The 26,504-nt window shown below is 47.2% G+C and overlaps 1 protein-coding gene and 1 long non-coding RNA gene across 5 annotated transcripts in view; one reads left to right on the top strand and one right to left on the bottom strand.

The window, feature by feature from the left end:
- Window positions 1-26,504, top strand: part of phaf1 (phagosome assembly factor 1) — a 99,147-nt gene that overhangs the window by 59,871 nt on the left and 12,772 nt on the right. For all 4 annotated transcript variants that reach the window (XM_085991150.1, XM_085991152.1, XM_085991149.1 and 1 more), the window contains 7 exons: window positions 2,326-2,420; window positions 3,966-4,063; window positions 4,685-4,797; window positions 20,872-21,005; window positions 21,478-21,561; window positions 21,650-21,732; window positions 25,727-25,770. In XM_085991150.1, coding sequence (XP_085847276.1) covers window positions 2,326-2,420; window positions 3,966-4,063; window positions 4,685-4,797; window positions 20,872-21,005; window positions 21,478-21,561; window positions 21,650-21,732; window positions 25,727-25,770 — 651 coding nt within the window. The remainder of the gene's footprint in view (window positions 1-2,325; window positions 2,421-3,965; window positions 4,064-4,684; window positions 4,798-20,871; window positions 21,006-21,477; window positions 21,562-21,649; window positions 21,733-25,726; window positions 25,771-26,504) is intronic.
- LOC147116306 (uncharacterized) lies at window positions 23,071-26,425 on the bottom strand. Its single transcript, XR_015078779.1, has 2 exons — window positions 26,107-26,425; window positions 23,071-23,350 (listed from the first exon to the last, which is right to left on the bottom strand). It is a non-coding gene; the product is annotated as an uncharacterized LOC147116306 (long non-coding RNA).

The raw sequence follows: 26,504 nt of genomic DNA, 5'->3' as shown, positions 1-26,504 counted from the left end.
ACAGAAAATGCTGGAAAAACTCAGCAGGCCAGGCAACATCTGTGGAGAGAAAATAGAGTCAACGTTTCGGGTCAAACCCTTTGTCAAGACTGAAGGCCAGGCTGGGAGAGAACAAAAGAGAAGTGAAGAGACATTAAGAGGTATTCAAAACGAGACGAAATGGTGATCGGACTAGTGAAGATAAAAGACGGCTCTAGATTAGGTGTGAAATGCGCTGGCAGAATGGGAGACAGCTGCCATGTGGGAGGAAAAAAAAAAGGGGGGGTGGGAAAGGGCCAAAACAAAGGTGTGGATAAAAAATAAGTAAAAATGTAATGGGGGCCGAGGTTATGATCTGAAATTGTTGAACTCGATATCGAGTCCGGAAGGCTGTAAAGTGCCTAATCGGAAGATGAGGCACTGTTCCTCGAGCTTACGCTGAGCTTCTGTGGAACAATGCAAGAGTCAGAGTACAGTGAGGTCTGAGTGGGAATGGGGTGGTGAATTAAAATGACAGGCGACCGGAAGCTCGGGGTCCCCATTACGGACTGAACGGAGGTGTTCCGCAAAGCGGTCACCCAATCTGCGTTTGGTCTCCCCAATGTAGAGGAGACCACATCGTGAGCAGTGAATACAGTATAGTAGATTGCAAGAAGTACCAGTAAATTGCTGTTTCACTTGGAAGGGGTGTTTGGGACCCTGGGCAGTGGGAAGTGGGGAGGTATAAGGGCACGGCCCTTGACCGTGTCCGTTCTCTCTCCCGCACTTCTGCTCTCACCCCTGCCCCTCCCTCCCCGGAACCACGATAGGGTTCCCCTTGTCCTCACCTTTCACCCCACCAGCCTCCACATTCAACGGATCATCCTCCGCCATTTCCGCCACCTCAAGTGATCCCACCACCAAACGCATCTTCCCCTCCCCATCCCTTTCAGCATTCCGTAGGGACTGCTCCCTCCGAGACACCCTAGTCCACTCCTCTATCACCCTCTGTGCAAGCACCGGAGATGCAACACCTGCCCTTATACCTCCCTCCTTCCCACTGTCCAGGGCCCCAAACACCCCTTCCAGGTGAAACAGCGATTTACTTTTACTTCTTGCAATCTAGTATACTGTATTCACTGCTCACGATGTGGTCTCCTCTACATTGGGGAGACCAAACGCAGATTGGGTGACCGCTGTGCGGAACACCTCTGTTCAGTCCGTAAGGATGACCCCGAGCTTCCGGTCGCCTATCATTTTAATTCACCGCCCCATTCCCACTCAGACCTCACTGTACTCGGACTCTTGCATTGTTCCACAGAAGCTCAGCGTAAGCTCGAGGAACAGCACCTCATCTTCCGATTAGGCACTTTACAGCCTTCCGGACTCCATATCGAGTTCAACAATTTCAGATCATAACCTCGGCCCCCATTACATTTTTACTTATATTTTTTATCCACACCTTTTGTTTTGGCCCTTCCCCCGCCCCCCTTTTTTTCCCTCCCACATGGCAGCTGTCTCCCATTCTGCCAGCGCATTTCACACCTAATCTAGAGCCGTCTTTTGTCTCCACTAGTCTTATCACCATTGCGTCTTGTTTTGAATACCTCTTAATGCCTCTTCACTACTCTCTTGTTCTCTCCCAGCCTGGCCTTCAGTCTTGACAAAGGGTTGGACCTGAAATGTTGACTCTACTTTCTCTCCACGGATGTTGCCTGGCCTGGTGAGTTTTTCCAGCATTTTCTGTTAAGTCGTAAGCTATTTTTGTTTACTGCTGCTGTTTTTGTCACTGCCACTTAGTTGCAGGTGTTGGTCATAAAGCTTACCCTTTATTGTGCAGGGGGCAGGGCTTTTAGCTAATAGATTTGGGGGATCTGCTCATTGCTTGCCACGGTTCCCCTTACACAGTGGGTGTTCACTTCTGGGATCTGTTAAAGAGGATGAGCAGGAAGTGAGGCAACATTGCACCCAGTGTTACCAGAATAGTCACCCAATGTTACCAGAATGCAGTAACAGTGTGAATGGTGCACATACTGTGTGTATTGCCAGAACGATGGGCTGATTCATCTTGCGAGCAGTGCAATTGTGCTGCGGTTGATACAATGATAAAAGCAACAAAGACGTCTGTGTTGGTGGCAATAACAGGTTCTCGGTAGTTAGGTTTCCTGATTACTGATGATGCCTGTAGGCCAGTGAGGGAGAGTACTTGTGGGGAGAGAGAAACAGAAGTGAGCAGGTAGGGTGTGAGTTGACAGGGATAAATGAGCTTTGCTGGTGTGTGCAAGACAATGCTTACAGTCTGCTTAGTCACGAGTTGAAGTACATTAGTTTTAATATTTTTTCCTCCCCCTTTCCCTCACAATACAGTGTACAATGCAGCTGAACAACTTTTTCATCTCAACTTCCGAGGGCTTTCCTTTTCCTTTCAACTGGACTCCTGGAAAGAAGCTCCAAAATTTGAGGTGAGGAGACCAGCTCTAAAGGCTCTTGGGCTTGGGGAGAGTAATGACTCTGCTCACACTTGAGCTGAAGTTGTCCATTGTTCTCCGATGCACACCATTGGTTTTTCTACGTAAATCCTTCTCTTCCCCCACCCACCCCGGGCTCCCTTGATGGCTTAGCTGGTAAATGCACAGCCCAGTGTGGAACTGAGCCATACAGGAAAATCTGAATTGGATCATTGGTTTGTTTTAAATCTCCAGTGTGGGGCTGACAAGATTGCGAAAATTCCCTAGGCTTGGGGTAGAGGGAAAATTGGCCAAGTTTTCCACTTCTGATTGCTATCCAGTGATTCTTGCTGTGAACATAAGTTAAGGATTGGCTAAGGCTGCTGTCATGGTCTACCAACCAGCCATCACTCATTGTCTGGAAGAATGGCCATTTGGGAGAGATGCCAGCCACCCCAGCATGAGAGGCGAAGGAAAAAAATGGGAGAGAATTCTTTGAGCTCAGCACATCTGGCAGAGCTCAATGATGCAACCCTTATACGGACCATTTTCCTCTATCCCTCTCCCCTCCACCTGCGCATGTCAGGCTGAAGTGTCCTGGGTCCCCACCTGTGTTTCGCAGTTCAGGTCATTTTAGTCGGCCTAAAATTCTCCTCGTGCAGGATAGCCCCTTGGCAGGGCCTGGAAGCATGGGAGAAAAGTCAACGACTGCTGCAGACTTGAAGCCAGACGAGTTCCAGTCCCGGTAGTCTGTCTGTTTCCCTGCCCCTCCCATCCCAACCACAACCCCAAAAAGGGTACTCTGCTTTTTGGTCCTTCCATGTGCTTGCTGCCTGTTCCTCTTGGATTTGAGGGGACTGGTCAGTAGCAGTGAGTCAAATTTGCTGCTGGTGAACCTCTGTTGGAGAGTCCGGTGAGTGGAGACGAATGAAAGTGATGTTGCTTCCACCTCATTCCCATACAGTTTCAATGCTTGCACCAGTCCTGGCTACAAGTGCCCCACTCTTGCCTCCACCACCCCCTTGGGGGAGCTCCTGGAAGTACCTGGGTAATGCAAAAATGGTGAGCATCTGGTATCATGGGTCTATGCCTCTTAAGTGTTTCCTGCAAAGCAGAGGAAAATCAGTCCTATAAAAGTGAATGTAAACTGGGTGGGACACGAGTATAGAAAGGGAGTGGGAATTGCAGACGTGTCCGGAGGGTGTGATTGAGGCGCATGTGCAGATTGAGCGGTGATGAGGGAGATGAGTGCAGATTGAGGGAGGTGTGGGTGATGGAGGTCAAGAGCTAGGCACGGGTGTAGATTGAGTGGTGCTGAGTGTGACCTGCTGTGGATGGGGTGATGCTAAGGGAGGCAATCCTGGATAGAGTAATGGAGGTGTTTTGGGCATTGGGTATGATGAGGGAAGTGTGGATTGGGAGTAAAGATTGAGTTGGGTGTGATGAGGGAGGTGTGGGTTCATTACTTGATTGATGGGATCTGGACCTCCTTTTTTATACTAATTGCTCTTGCTGATTACTATAAATTTAAAAAGGTTTGATTAATTTGTGTTTTCACAGCCTAAATTTGCCCATGGCCTGGCCTCCCTGCAGATTCCTCATGGTGCTACTGTGAAACGCATGTACATATACACTGCAAACAGTCTACAGGACACAAAGTAAGGAGACTGTCAAAGAAATGGGTATCATGTGATTTCCCTGATTGCTTTTCCACCATCTGCTCATTGGAAAGAAGTGTACGAAAGAGGAGTTTCATAATTGTCAAAAGTCCATATGTTGTCCAATAACTTAATGGAGCAAAATATTCAGTGAACTGAGCACTGGTGAATGTCAGCTTGTAGCAATTTGCCACTTTAAAATAAATCCTTAAACCTGCACATATTTGGTAATTGCTGAATCCGACTTGCTGTTGAAACCTAGATTGTATTTGCCAGCAGGTGCACCTTTAATGGGCAGTGTCTTTGTGGTATGTTTTATGACAGCCCCACAGCCTCAGGATAGTAATTAAAACCTAGGCTTGCTTGGTTGATGCCACTTGCTTGCTGTGTATGTGGATGAGACTTGTCCTGTAAAATATTAAATGCTAATTAAAGGCATGCTGCACAATGAAGTATGCTCACTATAGAATTTAATATTCACTACAGCTGGTTACCCAGACAACAATAATCAGTAAAAACACACAATGCTGGAATTACACAGCAAGACTGAGCATCTGAAAAGAATTTATTTCAGTGGAGTTTCCTGAATTGCTTGTAACTACATCAATCTGGCTTTTCTAGAGCTCCCATGATGCCACTGAGTTGTTTCTATGGTAACGTGTATGCAGAGACTGTTGAAGTATTGAGAGATGCAGTGGGACCCCATGGCCTCCGGCTGCGACTACTGACAGCAGGTAAAACAAAAACCATTTTGCACTTTTTTTGGTGTGGATGGAAGAGGAATTCTGATTTTTGTATGTGCATGCCCCAAAGTAATGTTATATTCGCTCTGTTTAGTGCAAATGATTAGGACTAACTCCCAGTTACACTTCATATGTAGTGAAGGTACAGCTCTTCACTTGATGTGCGTGGGTGTATGGAAGAAAGCCGGGATTGGAAATTTGTATCATTGCAGTAGAAATTGGGAGCCGCAATTGATCGAGTGGGAGCAGCACTTTCGTTCAGTGCTGGTTATCTGCATTGGCTGAGGCAAATCTCAAGTACTGACATAACCAACACATGGGGCCAGCCTGATCAATGGGTATACTGCATACTTTTTCTTCTGGAAAATGCTACCAACAGTGCGTGATCTCATGATTTTGGTGTCGGCTTGGCTCGGTCAGAAGTTTGAGCGTTCAAGCCCTACTCCTGAACTTATGTACTTGATCCAGGCTGATGCTCCAGTGCAGCACTGATGGAATGCTGTATTGTCAGAGGTGCCGTTCTTTGAACGAGTCCTTAAACTGAGACTCTCACCTGCCTGTTCTGGTGATTGAGGGGAACTTGCAAGATCCAATGGCATTATTCAAAGAAGAGCGGGCAGTTCTCCTCGGCCAACTTCCTTACCTTGAACACCACCAATATTTTTTTTAAGTGAAAAACAAACTGATCACTCCTCTCATGATGTTTGTGACATCTTGTTGTGTAAAACAGCTGCCATGTTTGCTTACATAAGCATTGCTGTACTTCAAAATCATTCAATATCTGCATTTCAGAATGTTTAAGATATATAGATGTGCATCTTTCTGCTCTGTATGGGTCAAGTATGTTTGTACTGTATGTCACCAGGCTTGATGCTTTATTCTCTACACAATACCAACCCCGACCTGCATACTGGTCTTTTTCCTGTCATTGAGAGTAAAATGTTTGTACCAAGAAGGCCATTTGTAAAATTGTGAAGTTAGAGCTTACAAAAAAATGGTTCTAGTCTCCATCAATGTACGCTATTTACAGATAGACCCCTGTGGCTTTGTGAATCTTGTATTTAAATCCCCTTGCAGAGGTCAGACTTTGATAAATGGCTCCTGATGTAAATGCAAGGGGTATCTGTGATCCCTTCCAGATGGAGCACCCTAGGGTATTGGCAGCAGTGAGGCAGTTTGCCTTTCCTGGATAGTACTGTGTGCTTTTTGTCCTATTGCATTATTCCCCATGAAGCTGGGAGGGTACCCTCAGAGCATTGTTGGTGCATCTGAATGGCTTCCGTGGACCTTGAGACAGGTATTTGGCTTCTTTAGTTCTGTAATAACTCCCAGCTCCACTGGGAGTTCTCAACCAAAGTGAGATTACTGTATTTTTGAATTTCTATTGAAATGATGCCTTGGCTCCCCCTGCTGGTTCAGGTGTGAAAATGCACTGCATAGTGGAGGCCCGTACTTGCAGTCTATAAACCAGGAATGTTTATTGCCAAGTCTGTGCTGACTTCGCTAACCTCTGCCATGGTTGGCAGTGGAGATGCCATAATTGATCTGTGTCCCTCGTTTAGAGTGTAAAAATTCAACCATATCTCGTACTCTTCAATTCAAACTGGGAGCCCATGTGTTTGGACACCAGATGAGGACAGGATTAGGCTTTGCTGTGGTGACTCTTGTGGTTAAGCAGCCCGTCTGTCCAAACGCAGGTATGAGGTCCAAGTGTTTTGGAGCAGGGAGGCAAGGGAGTCCTTTATCACAAGTGGAACCATACCCAAGTATGAATCATTATATTCAGAAGAAGGGGAGACATTTGGAAGAAAAAAAAATAGTATTTATACAAATGGAAATACCAAGTTCTGTTATCTGTGTAGCATTATCTGAAGGGTAATGGTAATATATTTGTTGAACCCTTTTTGAAGAATGTTGTTTCACGATGGCTCAGTGGTTAAGTTAACTTTGTGGTGATGCTGAACCCCACGATCCAGGAAGCTCCCAGGTTCAAATGCTGAGCCAGCTGGTTTCTGCCAGGACAGCTATATACTGTAGTTGGCTCCGATTGTCCTTGGATCGGCGAGGTTGGGGTTGGGTTGTGTACGATTAGTGTCTGACTTGCATGTGAAGCATGGGTGCTGTAGAAGTGCATAAGAAAAGTTAAGGGTAAGATTAAAAAAAAAAAAAATCCCTGGTTCCCCCATCCTCTCATTCTGCTGTAGTTGGGACATCTCTAATGTTTTTTTGCTCGACTAGCCTGCATGGCAGATTATTCTAAACATTTATCGTTCTTATGGTGTTCTTCCTGATCTGTTTAAATATTTTATGGCTCTGCTCCTTTTCAAGACTTGCTTTGCAGTAATAGTGTGGGTTTACCCATCTATATTGCACTTTAATATTTCATGTGCCTTATTGAAGTTCTTCCCTTTTAACCGGCTTCTTTATAGATTTAGACCATGCGCTCCTCTTGCGGGAAAGGAGCTCATTAAGATGCATTAAATATTACAGTAAATGGTATGTAGTTGGGTAAACCCACATTATTATTGAAAGGAGGAGCAGAGCCCATAACCGGAAACTCTGCAGCCCCTGAGCCTAGGCAATCCCGCGTGCAAAACCCAGGTGACCTCGTAGTATTTACATTTCTATTTGCTGTTTGGTCCTGTTTATAGTTTGTGGGTGTGGAGGTTTGGAAAGGGCTGCGTTTCACACTGTTGCCTCACTGGTGGATAAATACGAAGCTGGAACAGCGGGATTTCGTTTGTCAGTAACGTGAGATATATGCAAATTCCTGAGAACCTGGATTGGGTGTGTTGACCAACATGATCTGTCAATAGCTTCCTTTTGATTCTTTCGATGGAGTTATGATGGGAAATTGATTCCACTTACATCTCTGATCTGATGGTGTTAGGATGAACTGCTTCCACACAACAGAAACACAAGGTTTTAATTTTCTGTAAGCTGGAAAATGGTTTGAGTGAAGATTCAGGAAAAATAATTCTTCAAAAACATCTCATGTTCCTGGTGAACTTGCAGCCATGCCCCCCCCCCCCCCCCCCCAAAAGCCTGGTGCACCGGTGACCTTCCTGCCCCCAGCTCAGTGTGCCAGTGCCCCTCCTGCCCACTTGCCTGCCTGCTCTGTGTTTCCAACTCTACACACAGTAACTGGGACAGAATACTGCTACTTATTCTGGAAGGAGGTCATGTCTTCCTGAAGGTGCTCCCCAGAGTCCGAGGTCACATGAGCTCATGACGAACATGGGCATGGTTGTCATGGTTACCAGCTAATGGGAGCTGAAGTGAGAAACCACTGAGTGCTGAAGGCAAGGGCTGATGTGCATCAGTCTCCAAGCATGTGCTCCACAGAGCTGGCTTTCACTGCTGGGTTTGTGAATGCAGTCTTTCTAGACTCTCTTCTGGCCAGTGCTGGGTGGATCAGGTGTGCAGTGGTTGCTATCCCTTGGGATATTTCCCACTCCTCTCAATCAATAAGGAAGAGTGTGCACCAGTGAAGATCTTCACTCAAGTAGAAATACAGCATTGTCACTGTGCGCTTCCTGGTTTCATGCGCTGTTCTAAATCCCCAGATCAAACTGCAGAAAATATCCATTGGAATGTCTTTGTCACAAGCTTGCAACAGCAGTTTGTAAACTCACTGGTAGGGCCCCATTATAGTTGGCGCTAACTGTCAAAACCTCAATTCATCTCGCCCCCAGTAGTCTGGCCCGACTATTTGGTCAAATTTTATTTGATAATGCTTCTGTGAAGCCCCTTGAGATGTTTTACTATGTTAAAGGTGCTATATAAATACTAGTAGTAGTAATTATTTCAGAATTGATTCCATAATCAGGTGACCTGCATGGTGGTTAGTGGGTAGTGACTTGCTTTTACTCACAAAAGCATGTAGAAATGGTGCGCTAAAATTAAAGAAATAACAGAAAATGCTGGAAACACTCAGCAGGCCAGGCAGCATCCGTGGAGAGAAAGAGAGTTAACGTTTCAGGTCTGGGACCCTTTGTCAGAACAAAGATTTCTAGCACCCACAGTATTTTGCTATTGTGCTAAAATTAAAGATTCACCCTCTCTCTTTCCCCCTCCATTTTCTCTCCTCCTGCAATTCTGAAACCACTGATTCTTGCTGGACTACATCTGCCACTCTGCTCTCCCCCTCCCAATGGCCATTCTTTAGTTAAGTCTTGATGGCCTATTTGGCTATGGAAGGCAGTTGAGTTCAATTCTCAGCTGTCAGCTGTGACTCCGTTGGTAGCACACTCTCCTCTGAGTCAGAAGGTTGTGGGTTCATAGTCCCACTGCAGGGACTTGAGCGCACAAATCTAGGCTGATACTCCAGTGGAGTGCTGCACTGTTGGAAGTGCAGTCTTTCGGATGAGACGTTAAACCGAGGCCCCGTCTGTTCTCTCAGGTGGACATAAAAGATTCCATGGCACTATTTCAAAGAGGAGCAGGGGAATTATCCCAGGTGTCCTGGCCAATATTTATCCCTCAATCAACATCACTAAAACAGATTATCTGGTCATTATCACATTGCTGTTTGTGGGAGCTTGCTGTGCACAAATTAGCTGCCGCATTTCCCACATTACAACAATGACTACACTCCAAAAGTACCTCATTGGCTGTAAAGCACTTTGAGACATCTGGTGGTCGTGAAAGGCGCTATATAAATGTAATTTTAAAAAATCCTTGCCTGTGACCACTGGCTTGCAATCAGCTGTAAGAATCCTGGCTGATTTTGGCAGGGCCTCCCCATTCCATTGCTGGCAGCTGAGCAGTTGTCGCACTCTTAACTGGGACCTTCTGGTCTGTATGGCTGAGCACCATGCTGAGCAGTACCTTTTAAGAACATAAGAAATAGAAGCAGGAATAGGCCACTTGGTCCCTCGAGCCTGCTCCGCCATTCAATAAGATCATGGCTGATCTTGGGCTCAAAGCCACTTCCCCGACCGCTCCTTGGCTATTTACTAGGCCATCATGGAAACTTGGCATAAGCTTCTTTAATTGAGAACTGTTCTCCTTTGTCAATGTTTGCTGAAGCCCTTCTTCCTCCGGACCAATTGATGCATGATATTTACGTTGAGCAACTATGGGACCTTCCAGTGTGGTGAAGAGCTTACCTGAATATTGTTAGAGCCGTGTATCTTAATCGTGTCCTTCAATAATCAGACAACGACTGCAGGGAACGATTCAACAGGTGTTTACTGAATGAGGGTTACTCTAGAACTAACTATACAGATCACTACTCAGGGGTTTATATACAGGTGTGGTCACTGCCGGTACTACAGTATACAGGAGCTGTAAAAAGTAGTTCTCCCCTTTAAAGGTACATACATTACAATTCCTCCCCTTTTAGATTAACAGTACCATAACACTCATTTAACAATTCAATATCAAACTAATTACAATTAACACTTTTAACATGCAACATTAGCTGAAAATAGTCTATTTATAAATTCAGTCTTTGGGGAGGCTTCCTGATCCTTTCTGGATAGCGCCTTTCCCGAGTGTCTTGCTCTTGGTTCGGAGGCGATTCTGGCCCTGTCGTCGGTTGGTTCATCAGCTTCCAATGCTACTGTTTCTGGGGTAGATGCTACCTGTACGTCGGGTTCATCACCAGGTACGTATGGGCGAGGCATGGGGTTGACTTCTTCCTGTGACTCTAGGATCTGGTCAGCATGGTGTCTCACGTTGCTCTCACCAACGTCCACTGTGTACATTAGTGGGCCCTGCCGTGTGCATATCGTTCCTGGCTGCCATTTTTCTGTTCGGTAGTCGCGGGCCAAGACTGGTTGCCCTACATTGAAGCTCCTTGTTGGCTTCTCATGGATGTGCTGGAATTGCTTACTCTCCACATCTCTTCGTACGTTTGGTCTGAGCAAATCCAGGCGAGATCTTAACCTTCGGTTAAAGAACATCATGGCTGGGGCCTGGTTGGTGACTGCATGTGTCGCATTCCGGTAGGCGAACAGGAAATTGCCCACCTTGTGCTGCAGCGGAATGTTGTCATTGTACATAGCTTTTATTGCCTTCTTAAAGGTTTGTACGAACCTCTCAGCCAATCCATTTGTGGCTGGATGATACGGGGCGGATGTGTAATGCCTTACCCCATTCCTTTTCATAAATCTTCGAAACTCTTCGGACACAAACTGTGGTCCGTTATCGGAGCAAATCTGCTCTGGCAAGCCGTTCCTGACAAAAATGGTCCGTAGGACTGCAATAGTTTTCTCCGTGGTGGTGGAGGACATTTTGAGTGCGCATCCACGGCTATTAAGAACATTGATTCCATGAATGGACCAGCAAAATCAATATGCACCCGTTGCCATGGAGATGAGGGCCACTCCCATGGGTGTAGAGGGGCATGTGGTGGTGCATTTTGGACCTTCTGGCATCCTGAGCAGGTCCTCGATTTGCTGATCGATCCCCGGCCACCACACAAGCCCTAGCAAGGCTTTTCATTTTCACCCCTCCCAGATGACCTTCGTGAAGCACTCATTGAGCACTCTCCCTTAACTTGGGTGGAATTACCACTCAGGATCCACACATCAAGGTCCCCTGGCATACTGACAGCTGTTCTCTTCTGGATGAGAATGCTGGCAACAGTGAGTCGCCATGTGCTGGCCATCCCTTCACCGTCAAATCATATACCCGAGACAGTGTCGGGTCATTTCGGGTCTCCTCTATACCAGCGTTAGTTACTGGCAAGCATTCAATTATAGTCGAATGAAATATTTCGACAGGATCCACTGCTGGTGCTTCCTCCGCAGTAGGCAGTGGCAGGCGTGATAGCCCATCAGCGTTTCCATGCCGTTTCGTGCCCTTATACTCGATTTCATATTGGTGCGCCCCTAGAAAAAGGGACCATCTTTGTAGCCGTTGCGCAGTCATCACCGGAACGCCCTTCTTTGGATTAAAGATGGAGACAAGTGGTTGGTGGTCAGTCAGCAAGGTGAACTTCTGCCCGTGCAGATAGTGATTGAACTTTTTCACTCCCCACACTAGGCTGAGGGCCTCCCTGTCAATCTGGGCGTAGTTACGCTCGGCTGAGGTTAGTGATCGTGACGCAAAAGCTATTGGCCTCTCTGAGCCGTCCGAGAATTTGTGCGACAGCACCGCTCCAATGCCGTAGGGTGACGCATCACATGCCAACCGAATTGGTAATGCCGGGTTGTAATGGGTCAACACCTCTCGATGTGATTAGTGTTTTGCTCTTCTGGAAAGCTCGTCTACATTCGTCACTCCACTTCCATGGCACCCCAGTTTGCAGTAGGGTGTTCGGTGGGTGTAGTATTGTAGACAAATTTGGCAAGAACTTATGGTAGTAGTTTACCAGCCCGAGGAACGACCTCAGTTGTGACACATTTTCCGGTGCTGGAGCCTTGACTACTGCCTCAATTTTCTCTGGGGACTTATGTAACCCCTCTTCATCGATAACGTGGCCACAATACGAGATCTGTTTTCTAAAAAACTCGCATTTGGGGCGGTTAGCTCGGAGCCCATATTCCTGCAATCCAGTGAGCACCTGCTCCAGGTTGGCAAGGTGATCACTGTCATTTTCGACCGTGACCAGGATGTCGTCCAAATAACACTGGGTCCCTGGGATCCCTTGCAGGACTTGTTCCATTGCCCTCTGCCAAATAGCCGGAGCTGATGCTACCCCGAATACCAGCCGGTTGTATTGGTAGAGACCTTTTATGGGTGTTGATTGTGAGGTATTTTTTTGACGCTGCTTCTACCTCCATTTGCAGATACGCCTGGGCCAGATCAATCTTAGTGAAGCATTTCCCTCCAGATAGCGAGGCAAAAATATCTTCAATCTGCGGAAGTGGATATTGTACGGTGTGAAGGACCGGGTTCACTGTTACCTTAAAGTCCCCACAGATGAGAACCTTCCTTGGTTCCCCAGGCGTGCTGCTCAACGACTTTTTCATCACAGGGATGATGGGTGTAGCCCACTCGCTCCAGTCTACCTTGGACAGTACACCTGAACGTTCCAGACTCTCTAGCTCTGCTTCGACGGCTGGGCGGATCGCATAAGGTACCGGTCTGGCCTTAAAAAATTTTGGGCTTGCGTTTTCAATTTTAATCATCACTGTCATGCCTTTTGGTGTTCCGAGTCCCTCCTGGAACACTTCTTTCGCGTCAGTTAGGATCTTTGACAGTCGCCCAGGTGTGACGTCGTCATCCTTTTTGTCAGCCACAGTCAGTGCCTGTATGGAATGCCAATCTAGCTGTATCTTCCGGATCCATTCACGTCCTAGTAGTGGTGGTCCTCCATCTGGCAATACATATAGGTCCATTTTTGGTGTTTCCTTGCCGTTATATATAACTGATGCGCTATCAATTACTCAAAAGACTGAGGTTAAGTGAGTAACTAACAGGCTTTTATTAACAAGAGAATGAAGGTGTGCCTCGAGTGGTTGACCAGTCCAGAATACAGAGGGACTGTGGAGCAGTCACCTTTATACCTGGACTCGTGGGAGGAGTCAGCCGAGGCATGTACAGACATGTACACAGTGGAATACAAACACCCACACAGGCAGGTATAACAGTGGTTTACCACATTCACCCCTTGTTTAAAAATGAGTCCGGCGGGGTGAAGTGTATTAAAAGTTTGTGTATTGGAGTCTCTCCAGAGGTCTTGTCTGCCGCTGTGATCGACGTGGCGACGGCAGGGGTAGTGAAGCTTCCGGCGTCGAGTCCCGCGTAGGCTGGGGCACTGGTGTGTAGTCCTCGTGGGGGTCGTGGGGCCCAGGCGTGCCGTCTGCTGGGGTTGGATATTGGATCGTGGGGGGGGGGGTGGTAGTGGGTTACTGGGGCCCCCCGAGGGTGCGAGGTCTCGTATGGAGACTGTGTCCTCCCGCCCGTCCGGGTACGCAATGTAAGCATACTGGGGGTTGGCGTGGAGGAGATCGACCCTCTCGACCAGGGGGTCCGTTTTATGGATCCTCACGTGTCTTCTCAGTAGGACCGGCCCTGGGGACGTCGGCAATGGCGGTAGCGATGTCCCCGATGTTGACTTCCTTGGGAAGACAAACATTTTCTCATGAGGGGTGGCGTTAGTGGCAGTGCAGAGCAGTGACCGAATAGAGTGGAGCACATCCTGCCAGCGGGAGGTCGGAAGGCCCCTAGACTTTAAGGCTAGCAGGGCGGCCTTCCAAACTGTCGCATTCTCTCTTTCCACCTGTCCGTTCCCCCGGGGGTTGTAACTGGTGGTCCTGCTTGTGGCAGTACCCCTAGCGAGCAGGTACTTGCGGAGTTTGTCGCTCATAAACGATGAGCCCCGGTCGCTATGGATATAGCTGGGGAAACCGAACAGGGTGAAGAGGTCGTTCAGACATTTAATGACCGTGGCACTGGTCATGTCCGGGCAGGGGACGGGAAACGGGAGTACTCATCAATAATGTTGAGGAAGTACACATTGCGGTCGGAGGAGGGGAGAGGCCCTTTAAAATCAACGCTCAGGCGCTCGAAGGGGCGAGTGGCTTTTATCAGGTGAGCCCTGTCTGGTCTATAAAAGTGCGGTTTGCGCTCAGCGCAGACTTGGCAGTTCCTGGTCATGGTCCTGACCTCCTCAATGGAGTAAGGCAGGTTGCGGGCCTTGATGAAGTGGAAGAACCTGGTGACCCCCCGGGTGGCAGAGGTCATTGTGGAGGGCCCGCAGTCTATCGATCTGCGCGCTGGCGCAAGTGCCATGCGATAGAGCATCTGGGGGTTCATTGAGCTTCCCGGGCCGGTACAAGATCTCGTAATTGTAGGTGGAAAGTTCGATTCTCCACCTCAAGATCTTGTCGTTTTTGATTTTGCCCCTCTGCTTGTTGTTAAACATAAAAGCAACTGAACGCTGGTCAGTGAGCAGGGTAAATCGTTTTCCTGCCAGGTAGTGCCTCCAATGACGCACAGCCTCCACAATAGCCTGGGCCGCCTCCTCAACAGCGGAGTGTCTGGTCTCCGGGCCCTGGAGGGTTCGTGAAAAGAAGGCCACGGGTCTCCCCGCCTGATTAAGGGTAGCGGCCAGGACAAAGTCGGACGCGTCGCTTTCCACCTGGAAGGGGATGGATTCGTCCACTGCGTGCATGGTGGCTTTGGCAATGTCTTCCTTGATACGATGGAAGGCTAAGCGGCCCTCTGTCGTCAAGGGAAAAGAGGTGGACTTGATCAGCGGACGGGCATTGCCCGCATAGTAGGGGACCCACTGGGTGTAATGGGAGAAAAACCCTAGGCACCTCTTCAGGGCCTTGGGGCAGTGGGAGTTCCATAAGGGGACGCATCCGGTCGGGGTCGGGACCGATGACTCCGTGTTCCACAACACAGCCAAGGATGGCGAGGCGGGTTGTGCGGAATATGCACTTCTCCTTGTTATACGTCAGGTTCAGGAGTTGGGCGGTGCAGAGGAATTTTTCGAGGTTTGCGTCATGGTCCTGCAAGTCATGGCCGCAGATGGTCACATTGTCCAGATATGGGAAAGTGGCCTGCAACGCATTTTGATCGACCATCCGGTCCATCTCCCTTTGGAAGACGGAGACCCCGTTGGTGACGCCAAAGGGAACCCTAAGGAAGTGATAGAGGCGGCCGTTTGCCTCAAAGGCAGTATACTGGTGGTCCGCAGGGCGGATAGGGAGCTGGTGGTACGCTGATTTCAGGTCAATGGTCGAGAAGACGCGGTACTGCGCGATCTGGTTGACCATATCAGCTATGCGGGGGAGTGGGTAAGCGTCCAGCAGGGTGTAGCGATTTATTGTCTGGCTGTAGTCGATGACCAGGCGCTGCTTCTCGCCGGTCTTAACGACCACAACCTGGGCTCGCCAGGGGCTGGTGCTGCCCTCAATAATCCCCTCCTTCAGGGGCCGCTCCACTTCGGTTTTAATGAAAACCCTGTCCCCGGCACTGTATCGCCTGCTCTTTGTGGCGATGGGCTTACAGTCGGGGGTGAGGTTAGCAAACAGTGGGGGGGGGGGGGGTGACTCTGAGTGTGGAGAGGTTGCACCTGGTGCGCGGCGGGCAATTTGGAAGCTGCTGGCTGCGGACTGTGAGTGGGGGAAGGGGTCCACCGTACGCCATCGTAACACTTTTAAGGTGGCACTGAAAATCTAACCCCAGTAGAACGGCAGCGCAGAGGTGGGGCAGGACCAGAAGTTTAAAATTATCGTACACAGTCCCGTCTACTAAGAGTGTCACCACGCAGTAGCCGCCAATGTCCGCCGACTGGGACTCGGAGGCCATAGAAATCCGCTGGTGCGCAGGCAGGACTGGGAGAGAGCAACGCCACACCGTGTCGGGGTGGATGAAGCTCTCCGTGCTCCCAGAGTCAAAAAGGCAGGTTGTTGTTTATGACTCCCCAGGAGGTGCCTGGCGTACACCTCGTTCACTGGGCGCGTGTACTGGTCCTTGAGCTTGAGAGCAGCCGTGTACGAGGTTGCGTCCTGGATGACCGAGTACGCTCGGTGGTTCACTTTGGAGGTCAGGACATCCAGTTTGTCCTCATCCGATTTGACCATTGCAGCGGAGGCGATCAGGAATCTTTCAAAGCACCTAAGCCAGTGAGCAAACTTGGTGGATGCGTCCGCCTCCCGATGGTCTAAGTCCAGGCATGCTGGTGTGAGGACCTTCTCCATTATAAAAAAATCTTGTTAATAAAATTGATGCGCTATCAATTACTCAAAAGACTGAGAAGTGAGTAACTAACAGGCTTTTATTAACGAGAATGAAGGTGTGCCTCGAGTGGTCGACCAGTCCAGAATACAGAGGGACTGTGGAACAGTCACCTTTATACCTGGACTCGTGGGAGGAGTCAGCCGAGGCATGTACAGACATGTACACAGTGGAATACAAACACCCACACAGGCAGGTATAACAGTGGTTTACCACAATAACGTTCACCCTTAGTTTTCCTTTGGGGTAGACTTTTTGCCCCATGTACGTCTTCAAGACAATCTTTGTATCTCTCAAGGGTATATGTGAGAATAGCCGCTTGTAGTCCCTTCGGTTTATGACTGTTAGGGCTGATCCTGTGTCCAATTCCATTTTCGCTTGGACTCCTGCTATCTTGAGCGTGACCCAGATGGTTTGGTGATCCTCCGTTTTGATTACATTATGTAGTTTCAGACAACCCAGCTCCTTGCTTCCGGAGTCTGTATCACTCTTTTCGTCTGAAGTACTCTCCGTCACCTTATGTACCTTCTTGTACTTCTCCTGTGGAGAATTCTTGCTGCTGGTTTTCTTTCCCGACCTGCAGACTCTTGCTATGTGTCCTACTTTTCCACACTGTCTGCACACTTTGTCCTTGAACCAGCAATCATTATGGTCGTGTGTTGTTCTGCCGCAGCGATAGCACTTCACTGTTCCGCATGACATTTCATTTGTGCCATATTCTTGCGGTCTCCGTTGTATCTCTGCAGCGCCCCGTGCTGCTGCTTCGTGTGATACTGCAATGCTGAAAGCCTTGTCCAGCGTAAGATCCTTTTCTGATAGAAGCCGTTTCTGGGTTCCTTCACTTTGAAGCCCACACACAAACTTGTCCCTTAAAGTATCTGCTAGTCCCGTTCCAAACTGGCAGTGTTTCCATAGCTTGCGCAGTTCCGTTAAATACTCAGCATTACTTTCATCTTTATGCTGGTTCCTTTTGTGAAACTGAAATCTTTCTGCTATCAGCAGCGGTGTGGGGTTTAAGTGGTCCTGTAGGATTGACACTGTTTTCAAAATCCTTTTCTACTGGCTTCTCTGGGGTTACTAGGTTTCGTAGTAAGCCATACGTTTTGGCACCCATTGAATTCAACAATACCAGCGCTTTCTTGTCATCTGGCACTTCATTCGCCTTGCAGTATACTTCTATGCGTTCGACATATGTCGTCCAATCTTCGACTTCATTGTCGAACGCTGTGATACTGCCACTCTTCGGCATTTTTGGGTGTAGTTAGACTGGCTTAAAATGGCGTCTCCTGCGCTTTCCTTTCTTCCCCGCTGTGGCTTAAAATGGCGTCTCCCGAGCTGCTGCCAACGCCGCCCTCGGCGGTTCTCGCGGCAAATGGCAGCGCCTCACGTTTTCCTGCGCGCGCCTCTCCCTCGTTGACGCTGCTCGGCCCTTGAACACCGGCTGCGCTCTGCTCTCTCTTGTCTCTTTTCCCCCCCCCCCCCCCCCCCCCCCCCCCGTTGACGCCGCTCGGTCCTGAACACCGGCTGCGCCCTGCCCTCTCTTCCCCCGTCGACGCTGCTCGGCCTTTTTCTGTGCCGCCCGGTCGGGCTCTAGCCCGTCGCTGCCCGGGAAGGGTCTGCGCAGTACCTGTTGCCAGCCCGTTTCGCTGGACCACCGTGACTGGAAAGCCAAGCCTGGCTCTCGACAGCTTCCCCTGCGATGCTGAAATCTCTGCTGGATGACTGGGCGGTTGCCCGTGGTCGACGCCCGTGCTTCTGGACTCGACCTTCTTCCACTGTTCTCCAGGAGCGAATTCCTGGGAGGTGATGCAGAGTTGCAGGTAGGTTCGAACTTGCTTGTCGCCACTGTTTGATCCGTGTATCTTAATTGTGTCGTTCAATAATCAGACAACGACTGCAGGGAACGATTCAACAGGTGTTTACTGAATGAGGGTTACTCTAGAACTAACTATACAGATCACTACTCAGGGTTTATATGCAGGTGTGGTCACTGCCGGTACTACAGTATACAGGAGCTGTAAAAAGTAGTTCTCCCCTTAAAGGTACATACATTACAAATATCTAGTCCAGTCTGGTGTCAGCCTGTTTCTGTTTTATGACCAATCTCTGCATCAAACCCACAGATCAGGCATAGCACAGGTTACATGTAGCATAATGCTTCCTCTCTCGTGCTCTGCCTAACTTTCCCAGGTCAGATACTGCATGAATTAGATGCAGAATAAAGCTTGCTCTCCACTGCCCTATCAAGAACAGTATTGCCTATGTCAGGTGTAAAGTAAATCACTCTCTCTGCTGCAGTAATTCATTTTTCTTCTTTCTTCTCTACCCTACCACCTCCTTTCTAGAAGGTGCTTCTTCATGCTAGGGTATAGTTCCATGGGTGCCAGGTGCCTTCCAGTACCTTAACATGCAAGTCTTAGTAGGCCGATTGACTGCAGAGGGCATCAACAACAACAGCCACTTGGCATTTATGTAGTGCCTTTAATGTAGAAAAACATCCCAAAGCGTTTCACAAGTGTACTCGGGCAAAAATAGACAGAGTAAAGAAGGACATATTAGGAGGGGTGACTAAAAGCTTGGTCAAAGTGGTAGGCTTTAAGGTGGGTGTTAAAGGAGGAGAGGTGGAGAAGTTTAGGGTGGCAGTTATGGAGCTTGGGACCTAGATGCCTGAAGGCACAGCTGCCAATGGTGGGGTGAAGGGCATGGAGGATACACAAGAGGCCAGAGTTGGAGGAATGCAGAGTTCACGGAGGGTTGTAGGGGTGGAGAAAAGAAAAAGAATGACTTGCGTTTATATAGCGCCTTGCATGACCTCAGGACATCCCAAAGCGTTTTACAGCCAATGAAGTACTTTTGAAGTGTAGTCACTGTTGTAATGAAGGAAATGTGACCGCTAATTGCGCACAGCAACCTTGCACAAACAGCAATATGATAATGACCAGATAATCTGATTTTGTTATGTTGATTGAGGGATAAACATTGACCAGGACACCGGGGATAACTCCCCTGCTGCTCTTCAAAATAGTGCCATGGGATCTTTTACATCCACCTGAGAGAGCAGACGGGGCCTCGGTTTAACATCTTATCTGAAAGACAACACCTCCGACAGTGCAGCACTCCCTCAGCACTGCACTGGAGTGTCAGCCTAGCTTTTCTGCTCAAGTTTCTGGAGTGGGACTTGAACCCACAACCTTCTGACTCCGAGGTGAGAAGGTTATGGAGATGGGGAGGCGCGAGACGCGAGACCATAGAGATATTTGAGCACGAGGATGAGAATTTTAAATTTCAGGAGTTTGGGAACAGGGACTCGGTATAGGTCAGCGAGCACAGGGCTGCTGGTGAGTGGGACTTGGTGCCGGTTAGACTGCAGGTAGTAGAGTTTTGGATGAGCTAATGTTTGTGGAGGGTGAAGGATGAGATGCCAGGCAAGCATTGGAATAGTTAAGTCTGGGGGTGACAAAAGCATGGATGAGGTTTTTACCCTCTTAATCCTGGGTGCTGTTGCCAATTGCACAGGCCCTAATGCCAACCTGACTGAGATCAACTAACTCTACACTGACCTCGGACCTTTGGTCTTTTTGGCTGTGGCAATTAAGTCATTGGGGAGCTCCAACAGTGCATTTTAATTCCAGGCTGGAGCACTCCTTACAGAAATGGTGACATTTCCATTTTCCACACCAAACGATCTCTATGGTTAAGGCCACTAATCTGCAGTTTGGTGGATGGAATTGCAGAACACGATCCCAAAAACGCTACTAACAATCCTTGGTAATCCCATGTAATAAAACAGAATTTGGTTTACTCATTCACCGTGCATATTTGTTGGCTTGATTCTAAATGGGCAGTGTTGCAGAAACTGATCCTTAAAATACTGGTTAAAAATCTTGGCATGCCATGTAATAAAAGTGGAATTTAACGTAAACCGTGCCCTGGTTTTGGTTTAACTGATTGTTAATCAGTACTAAGTTATGCAATAGTTAACACCGTAGCACAGCTACTGGGATTGATTTTGTATTTCTGCTCCTCCTAACTTCAGCACTGAATGTCAGACATGGCCACCTGCCTGGGAATGCTGAGAGGTGACCCCTTCCCTAATTTCTGCTAGCGTTCATCTAAAGCTGGCCATTTCGAGGTGCACAAGGGTAACCTGGTGCGGATTGTCTTGCAGTGTACCTGATTTTCACTTGCCTAACCCAGCTGAGATGCTGTGTTGAGGGTGGGGTGAGATGGAGTGTTTGAAACCCATACATGGACATTTCATGGTGCAGAATATTGGTGAACCAGTCTACTTTGTCACCAGGTGCCAGTATTTTATTAACTTGCCTGAATAAACTTTACTGTCTTGGCAAATGTGTTCCTTTTCTCCAGTGTACTGCGCTTTCTGAGCTGATTCTAAGCTGCCCCTTTCTCTCCTGGTTGCAGGTTGTGGCCCCGGGGTATTGGCAGATACAAAGATGCATACGTTTGAGCGCTGTGTGTATTTTGGGGATTCCTGCCAAGATGTGCTGAGTGCTCTGGGATCTCCGCACAAAGTCTTCTACAAGTCTGAGGACAAGGTAAGTCTGATGTGAGGTCAGGGGTAGGGTGATGAGAATGTCAGGGAGCAGCTTGTCGTTGTCCACTTGTGACCGACTGAACCTTGAGGGTTGTAGTGTTAGTCTGGGACTGAATGTATTTGTTACAGCTTTCTCCAGAATTGTTGCATTCAGTGTGAATTGCTTTTTAAGCAGTTTGTGCATGTTTCGCATTGTACAGTTCTCATCTCCTGTTTAACACCAGTGACCTTTAAACAGTGACTGCACCTTTCTATACTATACAGTTTCAGTCCTGAAGACCTAGCATTGGATGGTAACACAGATAAATGTCCTTATTGGCTGTGGAGACTCTAGTTATGAAACCACATGTATTTTGCCCAAATTGCTGTAGATCTCGTATATTGAGAAGTTTGTTAGTCTGCCCATTTACAGCATTGAGCTATGCCTATTGTGGTGGTTGTTGTGTTATTGATTATCTACTTTTTTTCTACAGATGAAGATCCACTCTCCCTCCCCTCACAAGCAGGTTCCCTCCAAGTGCAATGACTACTTTTTCAACTACTTTACTCTGGGAGTGGTGCGTATCTGCAATCTCACTTGTTGCTGAGAAGTTGGCTTTACACTGTTCACTTCCCAGAGCTTTTATTTCTCTTTCTCCTCAACAGGACGTCCTGTTTGACGCCACCACACATCAGGTGAAGAAATTTGTCCTTCACACCAACTACCCAGGTCATTACAACTTTAACATGTGAGTGTCAGCTGCAGCAGTACCCACTGCATTCTAGAGAGACTTGTAGGCTTAGAATCATAGAATGCTGCATCACTTCCTACACAAAGTAGGCCATTCCTACTCTGTTGAATTTTTAAATAATAGTTTAAAAAAACCTCTGCAACATGTTTCAGTATTAAATATTTACATTCACAATCTAGGCAAGAAAAATTTTACCACTGTTTTGGCTCATGACTGAACAACGACCTCTGCTGAAAAGTATGTGTGTAGATTTTGTGTGAGGGTGGAATCAGGTTTGGCATTGATGCCTCTCTCAGCTGTATAGCCAGCCAATACTCACTGTCTAAGCGCCTGACTAAAAAGCGCCCATTTTGAAAGAAAAACTAGAAGATTACCGACTCCTGTGGAACTGTGTCTCGTGTAATATCCCAATGCAGAAGGTTTGCAGCTGTTTTTCGAGTACAATCTGACCGTGCTACTTGCCACTGGGCTGCTCTCCTATTGAAGCTGAGCTCTCTATTTCTGTGCTGTAAAATGAATGCTGAGAGCAGCTTTAAAGCACGTTGTGCAGCTGCTTCCAATTGCACTGCTGTGCAGCATCAGAGTGCTCTTCCCTTGGAACGTCCATCTTCATTTAGGGAGAAGCCAAGCCCCCTTCAGTACTGGGCAGGTAGAAGGTGTGCCTTGTTCAGTACTGATGGGCCTCATAGGTAACCATAGATCGGCACATAATATTGAGAGTCTGGTCTCAATGGCCCAGTGGATGAATGCACTGCCTGATGGGGCCGTACACTTCAGGAAGATCAAAGGTTCCAATCTCTGGTACATACAGCCATATGAAAAGAAGGTGGGGGAAAAGTGGGGAGGATGGCAGGAATTGGCCGGGGTTCTCACTCCAGATGGCTGTCCAGTGGACCCCTGCTGCAAAGTGTACATGTGCGCGCATAAGTAAGGCTAGTGTTGGCCTGAACAGTTGAGCAGCCTGCCAGCATTATGTGAAGGATGGTAACTTGAGCAAGGTAGTGGAGGACTGTTGATTACCTTGGATAAAGAGCCCTGTGCTGACTTACAGATGAGTATTTGTCCTACACTTAAGCAGCAGGGTAAGTTTGAACATGATGTGACCACAGGTTACTTGCAGACTAATCAGTGAAGGAAATCACTGGGGTGCTTGGATCAAAAAAAAATCCCTAATCTTTAATTGATGCACAAAATGACACTAACTGTATGGTATTAGTGGATTGGCTGTGATATGTGTGTATGTTGCTGTGTTTTGTTCAGATAGCCTCTGTCCTGTATTTATTATAAATGAAGTCTGTAATTTACAGAAATTAATCCAGTCAGGGAGGCAGGCACTGGGGACAAGAAGTGGTGATTTTACTGTTTTTCACCTGTGTTGCCTTAATTCGCAGTCTACTAGATGTGTTTCATTCAAAGGAAACCTAGGATTTAATCATTTTCAGGATTGATCTCACTGCGCTGTGTACAGCTGTTTCACTGGCGCTGTGTTTAGGTTAATGGTTTTGCTGTTGGGTCTTGATTTGAAGATGTGTATTTTCATCCATGGTCCTAGATGAGTTATGCTTTGTTTCGTGATGATGTTTCTACAGTCCTTGAAAGTTGGTTGTTAAAGCTCCTGCAAAAGTAGAAATTTGAGAACTGATTAATCTCCAAAAAGAATACCTCGTCTCGGTAACTGGGGCTTTAAAGTGGCACCTCATATTTCTGAAAGCTGGATAGCGATCTGCATGAAACAGTCCCCTCTAGTGGCAGGGAAAGCTTTGTTAGATTCAGACAGGCAAATCCTTTATGGATTTGCAATTTGATTAAGAATTAACTTTCCTTCTATACTGTTCCTGATACTCCAGGTAGGACAGGATTCTTGACTCTCCTATAATGGGAGATCTCCACTGTCCTGTGGGTATTTGGTGTGTGGGAGCCTGATTTCTCTGGGCTACTGAGTTCAGTTTTGGTGTCTTGACTCTCCTGGGTATTGGGAGGGGAATCTCAATTGTTATGTGGAGGGGATAACTCCAGGCATAAATAGTTAGGCCATTCAGCCCCTCAAGCCTGCTCCGCCATTCAATAAGATCATGGCTGATCTTCTACCTCAACTCCACTTTCCTGCACTATCGCCATATGCCTTGATTCCCTTAATATCCAAAAATCTATCGATCTCTGTGGTGAATATACTCAACGACTGAGCCTCCACAGCCCTCTGGGGTAGAGAATTCCAAAGATTCACCACCCTCTGAGTGAAGAGCTTTCTCCTCATCTCAGTCCTAAATGGCCGACCCCTTATTCTGAGACTGTGACCCCTGGTTCTAGACTCCCCAGCCAGGGGAAACCTCCTCCCTGTATCTACCCTATCAAGCCCTGTAAGAATTTTGTATGTTTCAATGAGATCACCTCTCATTCTTCTAAACTCTAGAGAATGTAGGCCTAGTCTACTCAATCTCTCCTCATAGGACAATTCCTCCATCCCAGGAACCAGTCTGGTGAACCTTCTTTAACTCCCTCTATGGCAAGTATATCCTTCCTTAGGTAAGGAGACCAGAACTGTGTACACTATTCCAGGTGTGGTCTTGCCAGGGCCCAATATAATTGCAGTAAGATATCTTTGCTCTTTTACTCAAATCCTCTTGTAATAAAGGCCAATATACCATTTGCTTTCTTAATTGCTTGCTGTACTTGCATGTTAACTTTCAATGATTTGTGTACAAGGACACCCAGGTCCCTCTGAACACCAACATTTCCTAATCTCTCTCCATTTTAAAAAATACTCTGCTTTACTATTTTTCCTACCAAAGTGGATAACTTCACATTTCTCCACATTGTATTCCATTTGCCATGTTCTTGCCCACTTGTCTATATCCCCTTGAAGCCTCTTCACAACCTACATTCCCACCTAGCTTTGTATCATCAGCAAACTTGGATATATTACATTTGGTCCCCTCATCCAAATCATTGATATAGATTGTGAATAGCTGAGGCCCAAGCACTGATCCTTGTGGTACCCCACTAGGTATAGCCTGCCAACCCTAAAATGACCCATTTATTCCTACTGTTTCCTGTCCGTTAACCAATCCTCAATCCATGCTAGTATATTACCCCCAATCCCATGAGCCCTAATTTTGTTTAATAACCTCTTTTGTGTGGCAGCTTATCGAATGCCTTCTGAAAATCCAAATACACCACATCCACTGGTTCCCCCTTATCTATTCTGCTAGTTACAACCTCAAAAAGCTCTTAACAGGCTCGTCAAACATGATTTCCCTTTTATAAATCCGTGTTGACTCTGCCCAATCCTATTATTTTCTAAGTGCCCTGTTACCACGTCCTTAATAATAGATTCTAGCATTTTCCCCACTACTGATGTCAGGCTAACTGGTCTGTAGTTCCCCGTTTTCTGTCTCTCCCTCCTTAAATAGTGGGGTTACATTTGCTAATACCTTCCAATCTGTGGGAACCATTCTAGAATCAATTGAATTTTGGAAAATGACAACCAATACATCCACTATCTATAGCCACCTCTTTCAAAACCCCCGGATGTAGGCCATCAGGTCCAGGGGATTTATCAGCTTTCAGTCCCATTAATTTTTCCAGCAGTATTTTTTGTTACTAATAGTTTCTTTCAGTTCCTCATTCTCGCTACACCCTTGGTTCTCCACTATTTCCGGGAGGTTTTTTGCATCTTCTTCCATGAAGACAGATGCACAGTATTTGTTTAATTTCCCTGCCATTTCCTTATTCCCCATTATAATTTCTCCTGTCTCAGCCTGTAAGGGACCCACATTTACTTCTGCTAATCTTTTCCTTTTTACATACCTATAGAAGCTTTTACAGTCTGTTATGTCTTGCTAGTTTACACTCTTATTCTATTATCAATTTCTTGGTCCTCTGCTGAATTCTAAAATCCTCCCAATCCTCAGGCTTACTGCTCTTTTTGGCAACATTATAAGCCTCTTCCTTTGATCTAATAGACTTTCTGTCATTTCATTATTTTTCACAGATACCATCGCTGTGATTTCAAGATCCCACTGGCAGTTAAACGAGGTGAGATCCCTTTTGAGAAACAGACTGGTGTGGGCGCAATGCTGCTTTTTGGCCAGGTTTCGGCTTGCTTTTTGCCTTGGAAAGCAGATAGTTCCAAAGAATTCAGAACACATGTTCTTGGAAGAAGAGGTTGCAGCCCCATGATTAAATGAACTGCCTGGTGTGGCACTGTGCCCAGTGGAAGAGACGAAGGAAATAGTTGCTGAGCGATAAGAGAACAAACGGGCAGTTAGTGCTCTGGTTTTTAAGATCCTTTCAACAAATTTAAATTCAGCATTCCATTATAGTGCAGTGTGGTTTAATTTTTAACTCTGATTTAAAAAAAAAAGTGTTTACTTGACATTAACTGCTGGGGCCTCGTGTCCAGCCAGCAGAGTTGTTTATGGATCCTGTGTGTATCTTGCTCCCCGCACCTATCTCTCAGTCAGCCGTGTTGCAGGTCAGTGTATTTGAGAGCGACTCTTGAAGTATCTGTGGGAGTTATTTGGTGTCAAAAATGGCACATCAACAATAACAACTTGCATTTATATCGTACCTTCATCTTGGGAAAGTGTCCCATGGCGCTTCACAGAAACTTAATCAAACAACAATTGACACTGAACCCTAGGAGAGGTGAGCAAAAGCTTGGTTTGAGGTAGGTTTTAAGGAGCAGAGAGAAGTAGAGAGATCTGAGAAAGGAATTCTAGAGCTTAGAGTCGTGATGGCTGAAGGCACGGCCGTCAGTTGTGGGTCGA

This window comes from Somniosus microcephalus, chromosome 6, assembly GCF_052327205.1.
Source record: "Somniosus microcephalus isolate GS21.2 chromosome 6, FLI_Smic_1.0, whole genome shotgun sequence".
Classification (NCBI taxonomy): Eukaryota; Metazoa; Chordata; class Chondrichthyes; order Squaliformes; family Somniosidae; genus Somniosus; species Somniosus microcephalus.
The sequence above is the reverse complement of the archived record's forward strand: the minus strand, read 5'-3'. Positions and strand labels throughout refer to the sequence as shown.